Source organism: Osmerus eperlanus, chromosome 9 (assembly GCF_963692335.1).
Source record: "Osmerus eperlanus chromosome 9, fOsmEpe2.1, whole genome shotgun sequence".
NCBI classification, from domain to species: domain Eukaryota; kingdom Metazoa; phylum Chordata; class Actinopteri; order Osmeriformes; family Osmeridae; genus Osmerus; species Osmerus eperlanus.
In genome coordinates, this window is record NC_085026.1 from 1,818,962 (window position 1) to 1,833,779 (window position 14,818).

The window sequence follows — 14,818 nt, forward strand, 5'->3', positions numbered from 1 at the left end:
GTGTGTGTGTGTTTGTGTGCGCACATGCTTTTGTGGCTGTGTGTGTGTGTGATTGAGAAGCCTGATGCTAGATGTGGAGTGTGTCAGGGGAACACGAGACAGATGTGGAACACAGAAACTTGGCGTTATGTGTGTGTGTGAGAGAGAGTGGCATGTCTGTGTCTTTGAAACTGTGGAAAATGTTGAATCACACCATTCATTTCCAGCTCATGTACAGTAATATGGAAACACACGCACACACACACGCACATACATATTCATGCACACACATACACTCACTGCCGACAGGACCAATGACACATCACAGCAGCATATCACATACCACCATACCAAAGCAATGAGAACCTGGAGAGAGCCTGGCCTTTGGCTGCTGGGGGGGGGGGGGGGGGGGGGCGGGGTGAGGGGGGGCGGGGGCTAAGAGATGCCGAGAGAGGGTGATAAGGCCATACCAACAAGGCCTGTTTTCCACTTGCTGCACTTTCAGTTGCAACTGAATCATTCTACTGTAAAGTTCTACTGAGGTCTGAGTGTGTGTGTGTGTGTGTGCTGTACTGGGTGTGCGTGTACTGTAGTGTGTGTGTTATGTAGCTGTGTCTCTGTAGTTGTGCCACACTGGGACCAATGGGCCTTTGTAGTTCTTTGCCTCAGGTCACAGAACTACAAAAGCCATTCTAAGGAGTGTGTGTGTCTTATGTATGTTGAGTGTGTGAGTGTGTCTCTTGAGTGCATGTGTGTGTAACAATTTTAGCCAGTGTGTCTCCTAAGTTTGTTTGTGTGACAGTGTGTATTATACTGTGTGAGTGTACTGTATTGTGTGTGTGTGAGTGTGTCTTTGAGAGGGTGTGTTGCTGTGTCTCTTGAGTGTTTGTGTGTGTGTGTAGTATTTTGAGAGTATGTGAGTGTGTGACTGTGTTTATGTATGTTATTGTGTGTGTGTGAGTGCAGAAGTATTGCCTTAGGGAGTAGATGTTCCTCTTACACAGGACGATCTGACGTGAGATCATGTTTTTAATTGTGGCCCAGACTTGGCTAGTGTGTCTGTCAGGCACCGGGTGTGTTTGTATGTGTGTGTTTCTATCAGATGTTCATTCCTTCATACAAGTTCACATAATGAACTTGTTCATTCATTCCTACTCTGTCTAAAGTGGGTGTATCTTGGTCTCTGTGGGTTGAACGCCGCCCATATAGTCTTGTAGTATTTTAGTTTAGATTAGTGACTTTATTTATACTATTACTACAACACTGTTACATTGGGTTTCTGATACATTTTCTCTCTCTCTTTCTCTCTCTTTCTCTCTCCTTATCTCTGTCAATAACTCAAGGAGTTTAAGTAAGTCAAGAGTGTGTGTGTTGGTGTGTGTAGGCCTGACCCACTGCATGTGTGTGTTTTGGGTGTGACGGCTCTCTGGCAGTGAGTCGAAGCAGGATGACTGGTTGTGATTAGGAGAGTCTAGACTTTTACCAGCATGCTCTGCTACAGCACCCCAGTCCTACACACAACACTGCCCAGTGTGTGTGTGTGTGTGTGTGTGTGTGTGTGTGTGCATGCATGTGCAAATAAGAGAAAATAATGTCCCATGTGTTTTTCTGATCTTAACCCTAACCCTAAGGAGGGGAAGGACAATAAAAAGCCAAGACCCTTCTCTGTCTCTGTGGAAAAGGGTGTGTGTGATGCAGGGAGAGAGACGGACAGACGGACACACACTCCGGTCTACGCACAGACGGGCAGGGCTGGTGATTGGCCAGCGTGGGCACTGCCAGGGTCACGTGCACAAACATGGATCCAAAAATAGATGCTAAACACTGGGGCAGAACATAACACTTAACAGTCGTTCAGTGTGCACATGCACACATGCAGTGTGTACGCATTTGTGAAGATGTGTACGGTGTGTGTTTATGTATTTGTGTGTGTGTGTATGTGTGTACAATAAGTGTGTGTGTGTGCATGTATGTGTTTGTGTGTGTAAGCGTGTACTATCTGTGTGTGTATGTGTGTACAGCATGCGTGGCTGTATGTGTGTACTGTCTGTGTGTGTGTGTGTGTATTTGTGTACAGTATGTGTGTATGTGTGTATTGCAGCAACCCAGGGGACTTGAAAGCCAGAATAAAATAGGAGACTCAAAGACTTTTAGTTGTAAAACCAAGGGTCATCAGGCTTCTGAATGGACACTGATATGGACATTGATACATTTCTCACTAGTCACTTTACACACTGTCACTTTCAGTTCATTATTACACTATTGCACTAACTTACTATAGGTCTTGTCTTAGGTTAGTTAGGTCTATAAGGTTAGTATAGGTCATTATGTGTATTAGAGGTGTAGTATATTGTATTTAGGAGTTTTATTCTTATTTTATTTCTATTCTATTTTAGCTTATCATAGATGTAATCTATGTTTTTAGTACTTATATCAGGGTTAGCAACACACGCCTGCCGCCTTAACTACGTTGTCAAAAATTAATTAATAATTAATTAGCGATATTCGCCGTGTTTCCGCCAGTTTTCTCCGCCAGTTTTCTCCCTTTCATTCCAACGGCAGTCTCCCTTCTCTAGAGAACTTCGTTTTTGGAGGAGAACTTCATTTTTGGAGGAGAACCTACATGCCCTCCCCTGGTCACCTGACAGGCTGGCTCCCTACATGCCCTCCCCTGGTCACCTGACAGGCTGGCTCCCTACATGCCCTCCCCTGGTCACCTGACAGGCTGGCTCCCTACATGCCCTCCCCTGGTCACCTGACAGGCTGGCTCCCTACATGCCCTCCCCTGGTCACCTGACAGGCTGGCTCCCTACATGCCCTCCCCTGGTCACCTGATGGGCTGGCTCCCTACATGCCCTCCCCTGGTCACCTGACAGGCTGGCTCCCTACATGCCCTCCCCTGGTCACCTGACAGGCTGGCTCCCTACATGCCCTCCCCTGGTCACCTGACAGGCTGGCTCCCTACATGCCCTCCCCTGGTCACCTGACAGGCTGGCTCCCTACATGCCCTCCCCTGGTCACCTGACAGGCTGGCTCCCTACATGCCCTCCCCTGGTCACCTGACAGGCTGGCTCCCTACATGCCCTCCCCTGGTCACCTGACAGGCTGGCTCCCTACATGCCCTCCCCTGGTCACCTGACAGGCTGGCTCCCTACATGCCCTCCCCTGGTGACCTGATGGGCTGGCTCCCTACATGCCCTCCCCTGGTCACCTGACAGGCTGGCTCCCTACATGCCCTCCCCTGGTGACCTGACAGGCTGGCTCCCTACATGCCCTCCCCTGGTCACCTGACAGGCTGGCTCCCTACATGCCCTCCCCTGGTCACCTGACAGGCTGGCTCCCTACATGCCCTCCCCTGGTGACCTGATGGGCTGGCTCCCTACATGCCCTCCCCTGGTCACCTGATGGGCTGGCTCCCTACATGCCCTCCCCTGGTCACCTGACAGGCTGGCTCCCTACATGCCCTCCCCTGGTCACCTGACAGGCTGGCTCCCTACATGCCCTCCCCTGGTGACCTGATGGGCTGGCTCCCTACATGCCCTCCCCTGGTCACCTGATGGGCTGGCTCCCTACATGCCCTCCCCTGGTCACCTGACAGGCTGGCTCCCTACATGCCCTCCCCTGGTCACCTGACAGGCTGGCTCCCTACATGCCCTCCCCTGGTGACCTGATGGGCTGGCTCCCTACATGCCCTCCCCTGGTCACCTGATGGGCTGGCTCCCTACATGCCCTCCCCTGGTCACCTGACAGGCTGGCTCCCTACATGCCCTCCCCTGGTCACCTGACAGGCTGGCTCCCTACATGCCCTCCCCTGGTGACCTGATGGGCTGGCTCCCTACATGCCCTCCCCTGGTCACCTGATGGGCTGGCTCCCTACATGCCCTCCCCTGGTCACCTGACAGGCTGGCTCCCTACATGCCCTCCCCTGGTCACCTGACAGGCTGGCTCCCTACATGCCCTCCCCTGGTGACCTGATGGGCTGGCTCCCTACATGCCCTCCCCTGGTCACCTGATGGGCTGGCTCCCTACATGCCCTCCCCTGGTCACCTGACAGGCTGGCTCCCTACATGCCCTCCCCTGGTCACCTGACAGGCTGGCTCCCTACATGCCCTCCCCTGGTGACCTGATGGGCTGGCTCCCTACATGCCCTCCCCTGGTCACCTGACAGGCTGGCTCCCTACATGCCCTTCCCTGGTCACCTGACAGGCTGGCTCCCTACATACCTCCCCTGGTGACCTGATGGGCTGGCTTCCTACATGCCCTCCCCTGGTGACCTGATGGGCTGGCTTCCTACATGCCCTCCCCTGGTCACCTGACAGGCTGGCTCCCTACATGCCCTTCCCTGGTCACCTGACAGGCTGGCTCCCTACATGCCCTTCCCTGGTCACCTGACAGGCTGGCTTCCTACATGCCCTCCCCTGGTGACCTGATGGGCTGGCTTCCTACATGCCCTCCCCTGGTGACCTGATGGGCTGGCTCCCTACATGCCCTCCCCTGGTCACCTGATGGGCTGGCTCCCTACATGCCCTCCCCTGGTCACCTGATGGGCTGGCTCCCTACATGCCCTCCCCTGGTCACCTGATGGGCTGGCTCCCTACATGCCCTCCCCTGGTCACCTGATGGGCTGGCTCCCTACATGCCCTCCCCTGGTCACCTGATGGGCTGGCTCCCTACATGCCCTCCCCTGGTCACCTGACAGGCTGGCTCCCTACATGCCCTCCCCTGGTCACCTGATGGGCTGGCTCCCTACATGCCCTCCCCTGGTCACCTGACAGGCTGGCTCCCTACATACCTCCCCTGGCTACCTGATGGGCTGCAGGTGTGACCAGTACCATGTGCCAAGTGGCTGCAGCACTTGAACAGGCAGATAGACTCCCTCTATCACCTCCCCTAATCTAAGCCTATGGACCAGGCCTCTGTGCCGGATTGACTGGTCGGTTTCCCCTGGTTTGCTACAGTATATATGCACAGACTGTGTGTGTATGGTATGTATGTGTGTGTAGGTGTATGTGTGTATATGTATACAGTGTGTGTGTGTGTAGGTGTATGTGTGTAGATGTGTGTGTGTGTGTGTGTGTGTGTAGGTGTATGTATGTACGCTATGTACTCTAACTCAGAGTCCCAAGGCCAGTACAGGACATGGTCCCAGTGTGCTGGTAGGGGTTTCTGTCACTTTAAGGCCCTTAGGGAGTATTTATGACCTTGCATACGAACAAGACTGTAAAATAGGACTCCCCTCACCTCTCCCTCAACCTCTCCTCCCTCCCCTCACCCCTCACAGTCCTGCCTCTCTCCCCTCCTCCCTCAGTTCTCTGCTGTACGCATTTAGGACAGGAACTATTACAGACTGAATAGGACTATTTCATACCTCTCCAGGAACGTGTAGCTAACAGTGTGCGTGTTTCTGTGTGTGTGTGTGAGTCTGTTCTGAGGGGAACTGAGGGGAACCACCATTGGACAGGGAGAAGGGGGGAAATTAGGAGGGAGAGGGGTGGAAGGAGAAGAGGTAATGATGGAGGGGGTCAGGGAGGAGAGGTAAGTGGGGTAGAGAGGAGAGGGTGAGTGGGCTATAGAGGAGGGGTGAGGGGTTAGAGAGGAGGAGGATAGGGGTGAGGGCAGTACAGAGGAGGGGTTGAGGGGGATAGGGAGTGGGGGTGAGGGGGGTAGAGAGGAGGGGGTGAGAAAAGAGGTGGTGGTGGTGGGGGGTGGGGGGGTGACAGGAGGAGTGAGTCAGCCATGAGGCAGAACACGATGACTCCCCCTGTTCCCGCCTCTCTGTCTCCGTGACGATGGGCCGTGGCGACGGGGGGTTTGCGGTTAGAAACCCTAATCTGCTCCTCATATGACCTTCTGATGGACAGGGACAGCAGCCGTCACACACACACATGCACACATATGCACGCACACACACTGTTAGGTAAGTTTAGGCCCCCCATGTGAACATGCTCTTAAAAGGCTTTCTGTTCATTTCTGGAGAGTTCTACTCTTTCCTCCATTATAAACACATACCAGAATGTGTGTGAGTGTATATGTGGGTGTGTAAGTATGTATGTGTGTTGTAATACTGTGTGTGGAAGCTATGTTCTATGGTGTATATCTGTATCTAAGCTTCAACTGGTTGAAGTGCATGATAGTCTGGTTCTGCTGTTGACTCGTACCAGTTGAGCTGAACCTCCAGATCTAAGTTGTTGTTCCAGAACCATGTACTGTAGATGTTTGTGTTGGGTTTGTGAGTTTGAGGTAGTGTTGGATACCGGTTTGGTTCAGTTGGGGTTGAGTTTGTGTTGAGGTGTTGTGTCATATTGAGTTGAAGTGACGTTGTTTAGGATACTGGTTGCATTGGATTGAGGTTGTGTTTTGTGTTGAGATAAAGGTCATGTTTGGTAGTGGTTGTGTTTCTGAAGAATGGTCATGCAGTGTATCTCCAGCACTGAACTCCTCTATCCAGGTCACTTGTCTCAACTCATCATGTTATCTCTGTGTGTGTTCTTAATGTGTGTTTCTTAGTGTGTATAGTTTTTGTGTGTGTGTGTTTTTCTTGCTTGTGTGCACGTGTGTTGGTGTGTACGTTTTGTGTGTATGTGTTGATGTGCATGTTTTGTGTGTATGTTTGTGTGTATGTTTGTGACTATGCATATCTGTGGGGTAGTATAAAAAAATTACAAATCCATAAACATGACGTCATTTACACAGGACTTTACCCCTGAGAAACCAATGGAGGAGAATATGCTGCTGTTTGTTTGGATATAAAGGTGTGTGTGTGTATGTATGTCTATCAAGAGCTTGCAGGATGGTTGTTGTGTACTAGATGCCAGTTCTCATCATCCTCTTTATTATCCTTCAGTGGAATTTTGAATTTACACTCTGTTTGTTTGCCCTCTGCAACGGAAGGAAGGCTGTGTGTGTGTGTGTGTGTTTGTGTTCTTTAACAGGAAGCGTTAGTACAGATAAGTAAAGACATGAGTCACTATTTCTCTCACCCAGAATAACTTCAAACATGGCTTCTGTTAAAACTGCCCCCCAGTATAGAGGATTGACTATGTATGTGTGTGTTCCTAACCTGGAAATCCTGGACTGTTATTATTGTGACTAATGGGCTGTTTTGTGACTAATGATCTGTTAAAACAGTCCTGTTTGTGGAAAAGTGGACTCTCTCAGTACCAGCCTGAGAAGAGCATATAGGATGGAAGAAGGAGAGACAGAGAGACAGAGAGACGGACCATAAGACTTATGAGTTAAGGGGAGAGATAAAGAAAAATAGACAGAAAGAAGCAATGCTTTTATAGCGTCTGTCTTCTATCAAAAGGATGGACATGGTTACATCACAAACAGCTGTGTGTGTGTGTGTGTATCTGGCATGCAGTTGGGGTTCTCTCGTTGTGACTGCCAAGCCTAACCTCCTGGATGAGACCCAGACAGACATGACTACAAATCACTGTACCCTGGAGACAGTGGAGAAACAAACACACACACACATACACCACACTCATAATCAGTCTATGGCTACATTATTTCATCATTGTAGGGGTTAAAGCTCTCTGGAGACTTTGGGTAATATGTCTGCTGTCCCCTGTATGTATGCGGGTGTGTGTATGTATGCGTGTGTGTGTGAAGGAAATGACTGTGGCTAGGGACAGCAGAGTTCTAGCAATCAGCTGGTAATTACTACTGGGACAAAACCTAAGTAGCTACCCTCTGTTTTTCTGTGCCCCCCCCCACCCCCCACCACACCCCACCCCCCTCTCATATTTGTATGTGCATCTGTCCTTGGTAGGCTGGGATCTCAATCTCTCCACATGTCTGTTGACTGTTTTAACTCTCCACATGGTATCCTTCATATCTGCAAACAGACACGCACACAGACTGGAAGGTAGAAGGATAGACAGACGAATGGACTGACAGACAGACACAGACAGACAGACAGACAGACAGACAGACAGCACTCGTAGGTATGGAGGGGGAGTGAGGAATGGGGAAGGGAGGAGGTAGAGAGGGGAAGAGGAAGAGAGGGGATTAGACAGGGAGGGATGAAGACAGGGGATGAGATGGGAGGTAGGGGAGGGGAGGGCATTGATTCTGCAGCTGTGTGTAGAACTGTGCTCAGTGACCTGAAGCCTGTGTGTGTGTGTTTGTTTTTGTGCTTGTGTGTTTGTTTTTTTTATGTGTGTGTATTTCGACATTTGTGTGAATAATTGAGTTAGCAGAGAGGTCGTCATACAGCCAGAGCAGCGTGGGAGGAAGGAAGACAGGCAGAGAGAGGGAACGAGGGAGGGAGGTTGAGGGAGAGAACGAGTGAGGGGAAAAAGAGAGAGAGGGAGGGAGACAGAGTGAGAGGGAGAGACTATAAGGGTTAAATGACTGCAAGGAAGAAAAGTGAAAGAGAAAGAGAGAGCTCCATTTGCAGTCATGTTAAATAAAGCAACAGGCTTTGGGATCTCAGGCTTGGGATCTCTCCTCTGCTCACAGGTTTGTGAGCAGAGGAGCTGTTATTAATAATGTTTACCTTAGTGCCTTAGTGTGTGTCTGTGTTTCTGTCTGTGTTAAGGTTGAAGGTGTGTCAGAAAGAGGCAACATTTGAGCTCCAGTAATCCCTACTTTCAAAAGCTTTTGTGCTTCCTACTACTCCCAGAACAACCCTGGAGGGTGTTTCTGTATTTTTATATGTGTCTTTGTGTGGATGCAACTGCGTGTCTCCGTGTGTGTGCTTGCGTGTGTGTGTTTGTATGTGCATGTACGTGCATGCGTGTATGCTTGCGTGTGCGTGTGAGTATGTGTATGTGTGTTTCAGTGAGGACCAGTGCGGGCCAGTACAGACCTGTCCTCACTGAGATGTTGTTGTGCTGGTCTTGTTCTTTCAGGAAGAAGCCTTCTAATGTCAGCCTGGGTCACACACACACACAGAGGGAGACAGAGAGAGACCGAGAGAGACAGAGAGAGACTGAGAGAGACCGAGAGAGACAGAGAGAGACAGAGAGAGACCGAGAGAGACCGAGAGAGACAGAGAGAGACAGAGAGAGACAGAGAGAGACCGAGAGAGACCGAGAGAGACAGAGAGAGACTGAGAGAGACCGAGAGAGACCGAGAGAGACCGAGAGAGACCGAGAGAGACCGAGAGAGACCGAGAGAGACCGAGAGAGACAGAGAGAGACAGAGAGAGACAGAGAGAGACAGAGAGAGACAGAGAGAGACCGAGATAGATGGAGTTAAGAGAAGTGAGGGGGAGAGGGAGAGAGGGGGGGAGAGAGGGGGAGAGAGAGAGAGAATTAAAAGAGGGAATAGTCCAATCCAGCTGTGTGTGTGTGAGGTGTTCGCTGAGAGCCCTATTGGGAGCAATCTGGTCTTATAAACATCACTGGAGTATGTTGATGTGTTCAGTGTCACTAAGGGAAACATCTGTACACACACAAACACACACACACACACACAGCCGTTGGGTAGACTTAAGACTTAAGAGGATGTGTAGGTGTGTGTGTATGCATGTGTGTGTGAGGCAATGGCATTTCCTGTTGAAGAGACAGCACTATGGCTGGGGAGACCCCAAGAGCAAAAAGTCACGTGAGTGTGTGTGTGTGTGTGTGTGTGTGACTGAACACATGTTTTTTCCGTATACCTCCTTGCTGGTTGTTTTTCCAGGTGCCTTGACCTCCCCCCCACCTCCCTCCGTGTGCAGACCCCTCCTCCTACCCTCCCTCCCTCCCTCCCTCCCTCCCCTCCCCTCCTAGCTCCTCTCCGTTCTCCCCCATCCACCTTCCTACATGGTAAACCTTCTGTTTTACCCCCTTCCTGTACCATTTGCAATTTGTGTATGTGTGTTCTGTTTATGTAGGAAGTGTTTGTGTTCAGTACAATGCTGTGGTATGTGTATGTGGTTTGAAGTGAGGTTAGTGAGTGTGTGTGTGTGAGAGAGAGAAAGCAAGAGAGAGAGAGAGATTCTGTTCTATGGAATGTGTTCCCTGCCATAAAAACCACATATAGTTGGATTGAGAAGGAGGGAAGGGAAGGAGGGAGATGGAAAGAGGGCAAGCGAGAAGGGAAAGAGGGAGGTGGAGATAGAGATTGTGCTTCTGAGATGGTTGAAGTGTTCCAATACTTCTTACACAGCCAATAAATCCTTTTAGTAATATGCTGGTGGTTTAGTAAATTGTGTGTGTGTGTCTGTGTGCTGTCTTTATGTGGTGTGTGTATGCGTGTGTATTTTCAGTGGCTCTGTGTGAAGTGTTTTTTATGACAAAGGCTTGAATGTACCCAGCACGATAGCACATGGAGGTCTTCCCTTCCCTCAATCCCATTCATTTGCTGCTCTGGTCGATGGACCTTGTTTTTTGGAAGAAGTGGTGTGTGTGTGTGTATCTGCATTTGACCTCTTTCGGGATTTTGGTATGTGCGTATGATGTATGTGTGTGTTTCTGCCTATGTGCCTGTATGTGTCTATTATTGTGTGCCTGTGCGTGTGTGTCAGGTGTATAGCACAGGCGTTTGTGCCTGTTGATGAGTAATCAATGTGAGCTATACAGCATATAGTGTGCTATCTTCTGTCTGAGTGATTGACCTCTTTCTTTCCCTCCTCCCCCCCCCTCTCCTTTCCTTCCAGGTGGTGTCCTCCCATCAGAGAGACGCTCTCTCTTCATCCATGTCCTGACAGCGCTGGACCCAACAAGGGACAGCAGCAACGAGTAGAGCAAGACAGCTGGAAGCAACCGGAACTCCATGCCCAGCACGGTGTGCCCTGGCTAGGGTGATGCTGTGGCCTGGGGATATCAGGGGCCTGGGGCAGCTGTGGATATGTGGCTAACTCTGTCTTCTTCTGCCGAGAGTAAGGCACCTAGCTGTGAAGAGAAGAGGAGGAGAGGGAGGAGGAGGGGGGAAGTAGCTATATTTGAGAGCTCTGGGAAGACCTGATTTCCAGTGTGGATGTAAAGCTCTCATTACTTACTAGATATTTACTGAATCTCTGAGAACTGTTTCCCTGAGCACAATCCTATTTATTATAAGGTGTAATTTATTCAACTCCAGGTATACACTAAGGGTTTTTGTATATACAGTCCTGTCATTGTTTACCTGAAGGCATCTAAAAAGCCCAAACTTTTTTTTCTCTACAAAAACACATTTATTTTCACTGTATTTGGCCCAGTTGCTGTATGCCCTGCGTGGAGGCCTAGCGGGGAGACGTGTCTCGTGGTATCCCTAGCAACGCGCGGTGGTAACCATGGCGGCGGCGTACCGCGTGGTGGTGAGCAGTGTGAGCTGCTACAGCAGTGTGGTGGTGGACCGGCGTTCCCACAGCCATGCCGTGCACTACTGCTCTGGGCCATGTGGGGCGCAGTCCCAGGGCCTGGACTGTACCGTGGCCCACCGCAGCACCTGCTCCGAACTCCTCACCTGCCCCGACCCGGGGCGACACGCCCACGCACCCGCCCGCAACCCCCCCGCCGCCAGCCCCACCCACCACGCCAAATCTGGGGTTTCCATGGAAACGGGGTGTAACGGGGGCGTATGGGAGGATAGCCCCCCGTGGCGGGGTAAGAAGGCAGGGGGGGTGGGGGCAGGGTCCGGGGGGGGGTGTGCGGTGGTTGTGGGGGGTGGGCCGACTCCCTCGGGGAGCCTGAAGGACATCACTGGAGAGGCAATCAACTTGGCCAGCGGCAAGCTCAAGGAGTTCTCCTTCGAGAAGCTCCGCCTCTCCTCTAGCCACGTCACCTTCCGAAAGGGTCGCAAGGTCCGACCCGACTCCTTCAGCCGGCGCTCCACCGACCTGGACATCATCTACGGCCACTTCTCCTCCAACACCGCCCCAGCCGCCCCCTCCAACGACGAGAACCAGCCCCCATTCGGCCCAGGCAAGGGCGTGGGGGCGGAGGAGTGCAAGCCCAAGTCATCCGGCCTATTGTCAGCATCAAAGGTGGGCGGCGGCTCCACGGGCAGCCTCTCGAGTGTGTGCAGTGGCTCGCTGGAGGCGGGGCTGAACACGGTGGCGTCGCTGTACCTCAGCACCCTGGGCGAGGAGAACCTGATCGCCCGGCTGCTGGAGAAAACGCGCGGGGAACACGGCGGCGCCGGCGGCGAGGACATCCGCGCCTGCCTGGACATCCTGCTCAAGTGCTCAGAGGACCTGAAGAAGTGCACGGACATCATCAAGCAGTGCATCCGCCGCAAGGCGCCCGGCGGTGGCGAGGATGGCGGGGTCAGCCCGGAGACGATGTACCAGGCTGTGATGAGCAGGCTGAGCTCCTACCTGAAGAGGCTGCCCCTGGAGCTGGAGGGGGGGGCTGCAGGGCTGGGGGCCGGTGGCCAGGGGGCCGGGGGGGGGCATAGTGAGCTTGCAGAACTGGTCAGCAGTCTCCACTCCCTCCAGACTCAGGGGAGCTTCTCGCCCATGTTCGGGAACGAGCAACCCCCTCGGTACGAGGATGTGGTGCAGTCCCCCCCTCTTCCGAAAACCGCCCTGCCCTCCACCTCCTCCTCCCCTCCTCCCGCCTCCTCCTCTGCATCTGTCTCCTCCTCCACCACCAAGGTTGGGTCTGGATCCAGCCACAAGCCAAACCAGAACCCAACTTCCAGAACGGCTCCTCTTTCGAATGGCCTGCAGCACGCGCCACACACGCACTCCCCTTCAACGCATACACACGCTCCGTCCGTCTCCCCGCCTGCCCCTCCTCACAACACCCCCATCCCCTCCTCTACCCCTCCACACGCTCCCCCTGTTTCCCACATGGAGCCGCTGTACATAGAGGAGGATTCAGACCAGGCCAGGGGCCAGGGCCCCACCCCGGCAAGGTCCCCCGGCAGACACGCCACACACAGTCAGCGGGGCACCGGGGCACCGTTGAACCCCCGTGTGCCACACGTGGCCCCTGCGCCTTCTGCCCAGGCCATGTTGCACCCCCCCGCCTGTCCCCCCTGGCCAGCCCCTGTCGTCAGTTCAAGAGAGGACGACATAGACAAGCTGCTGCTCGACCTGGAGAAACTCTCTCAGAGCATGAGTCCCGAGAAGGAGAGGGGGAAGGAGCCCCCCCTCCCGGCCAAGACTAGGCAGAGATGGGGGGCCCAGGGGGGTGCCCCCCCACAGGCACCCCCACCCACCCTGCTCCCGGAGCCTGTTAGCCACCTAGCCGCTAACGGACAGTCCTCCAGACCTCTGGCTGTGGCGGCCGTTGCTCCCCAAGTAGGGTGCACCGAGGCTGGGCCGGGCGAGGAGGAGGACGGGGCCCTGCTGATGAGGATCCTGGAGAGCATCGAAAGCTTTGCCCAGGAGCTGGTGGAGTCCGGGGTGGGCACTGGGAGCGCTGGGAAAAGCAGCGGGAAGGAAAAGGAGGTGATGAGGCTGTTGCAGGACACTCTGGCCCCAGGGGCCAAGGCGGACCCCCCCCCAGCTACACCTGTGCCATGGCCTGTAGAACCAAAACTAGTGCCCCTGCCTGGACCCAAATCTGAACCCCCACGCTCAGCCCTCCCCAGCCCCATACCACCAGCTCAGGCTGTACCTGAACCACTAACTGGGTCTACTCCTGGGGCCGTCATACCTACTCCAGTCCCTGAACCCCTGCCAGCTGCCCCTGCCTCTGCCTCAGTCTTTGCCACTGCCCACACCCCTCTCCCAACCCTCAGCCATGAACCCCCTCCGACCCCTTCTGCCCCTGTTCCTACCCTGTCCACTGCCACTGCCACTGCCCCAACTACTACCCCTACCTCTACTCCTACTCCAGCCCCTGTCCATGTCCTACAGACTTCCGCAGTCTCAATCCTTGCCCCTGCCTCTACCCCTGCCCCAGCCTCAGCGCCAGCCGCTGCCCTCACCTCTACCACTTTCTTTACTCCTGCCCCAGCGCCTGCCTCTACTCCTGCCATAGTCATGGCCTCCGCCCAAGCCCCAGCTCATGCCCCTGCTCTAGCTTCCACCTTAAGCCCTGCCTCAGCCACTTCCTTTACCCCTGCCTCTATCCCTGCCTCTACCCCTGCCACCATTTCTGCACCATCGTCCGAGGAGGCCCCGGCACATATCAGCATCTCTGCCCCGGTTGCTGAGAAGGACGCGGATGTCGGCTCCATCGCCATGAGGGACTGTGGCTCGACGCTTCTCATCCAGCAGTCTCCTGAGGTGATCCGAGTAAGTGCCAGATCAATACTAGTACAGTGACGGCTACATCTTCTCCTGGAACAGTAGTGACTGTAACAGATACACACTCTAGAATCCACACAGTGCTGTGTACTGACTGGCCTCTAGGGTCTAAACCCAAGCCAGAACCTTAGAGCTTGGGCTAGGCCTGGTCTGGGCATGGATCACAGCTCAGATTTGAGCAGCCTTTCTCAGAAGCAGTGGTATTGTGTGGTGGAGGCGGAGCTGGAACTCTGCAACAACAGGCTAGTTGGGTTATTACAGGCTTCTTTTGTTGACTTTTCCTGGCTGCCGCCTATGTTTGGTGTTTGTGTGTGTGTTTGCTTGAGTGTGTTTTTGTGTGCGTGGGTGGGTGTGGTGTGTGTTTTGTTGTGTGTGCTCATGTGTGTTTGTGTGTGCGTGTGTGTGTGTGTGCGTGCGTGTGCTTGCGTGATTTCCTGTGTGTGTGTGTGTGTGTGTGTGATTGCTCTGAAATGTGGCAGTGTCGAAGAGGCAGATCTCCTTTCCTCCCTCTGGACAGTTTAGGGTAATTTAGGGTTGTGAACTGTCACAGCTTGGAGAGGGGCAATTACTGTTGTGTGTGTGTGTGTGTGTGACACCAACTCTGCAGAGAAAGAGCCAGAGAGCATGTCTCAATCTCTCATTGAAGTTGAGAATCTGGCTAATGAACCTATACAATCCAGCCACTTAGAACACTTAGAACACCATCCGATCTAAAGGAAAGAG

At 53.2% G+C, this 14,818-nt stretch overlaps 2 protein-coding genes across 2 annotated transcripts in view; one reads left to right on the top strand and one right to left on the bottom strand.

Moving 5' to 3' along the window:
• slc35g2a (solute carrier family 35 member G2a) overlaps positions 1-14,818 on the bottom strand; it is a 157,989-nt gene that overhangs the window by 79,323 nt on the left and 63,848 nt on the right. The window lies entirely within an intron of this gene.
• Positions 1-14,818, top strand: part of ppp2r3a (protein phosphatase 2, regulatory subunit B'', alpha) — a 54,501-nt gene that overhangs the window by 11,191 nt on the left and 28,492 nt on the right. Inside the window, exon 2 of the mRNA XM_062468745.1 lies at positions 10,571-14,083. Coding sequence (XP_062324729.1) covers positions 11,186-14,083 — 2,898 coding nt within the window. The 5' untranslated portion in view covers positions 10,571-11,185. The remainder of the gene's footprint in view (positions 1-10,570; positions 14,084-14,818) is intronic.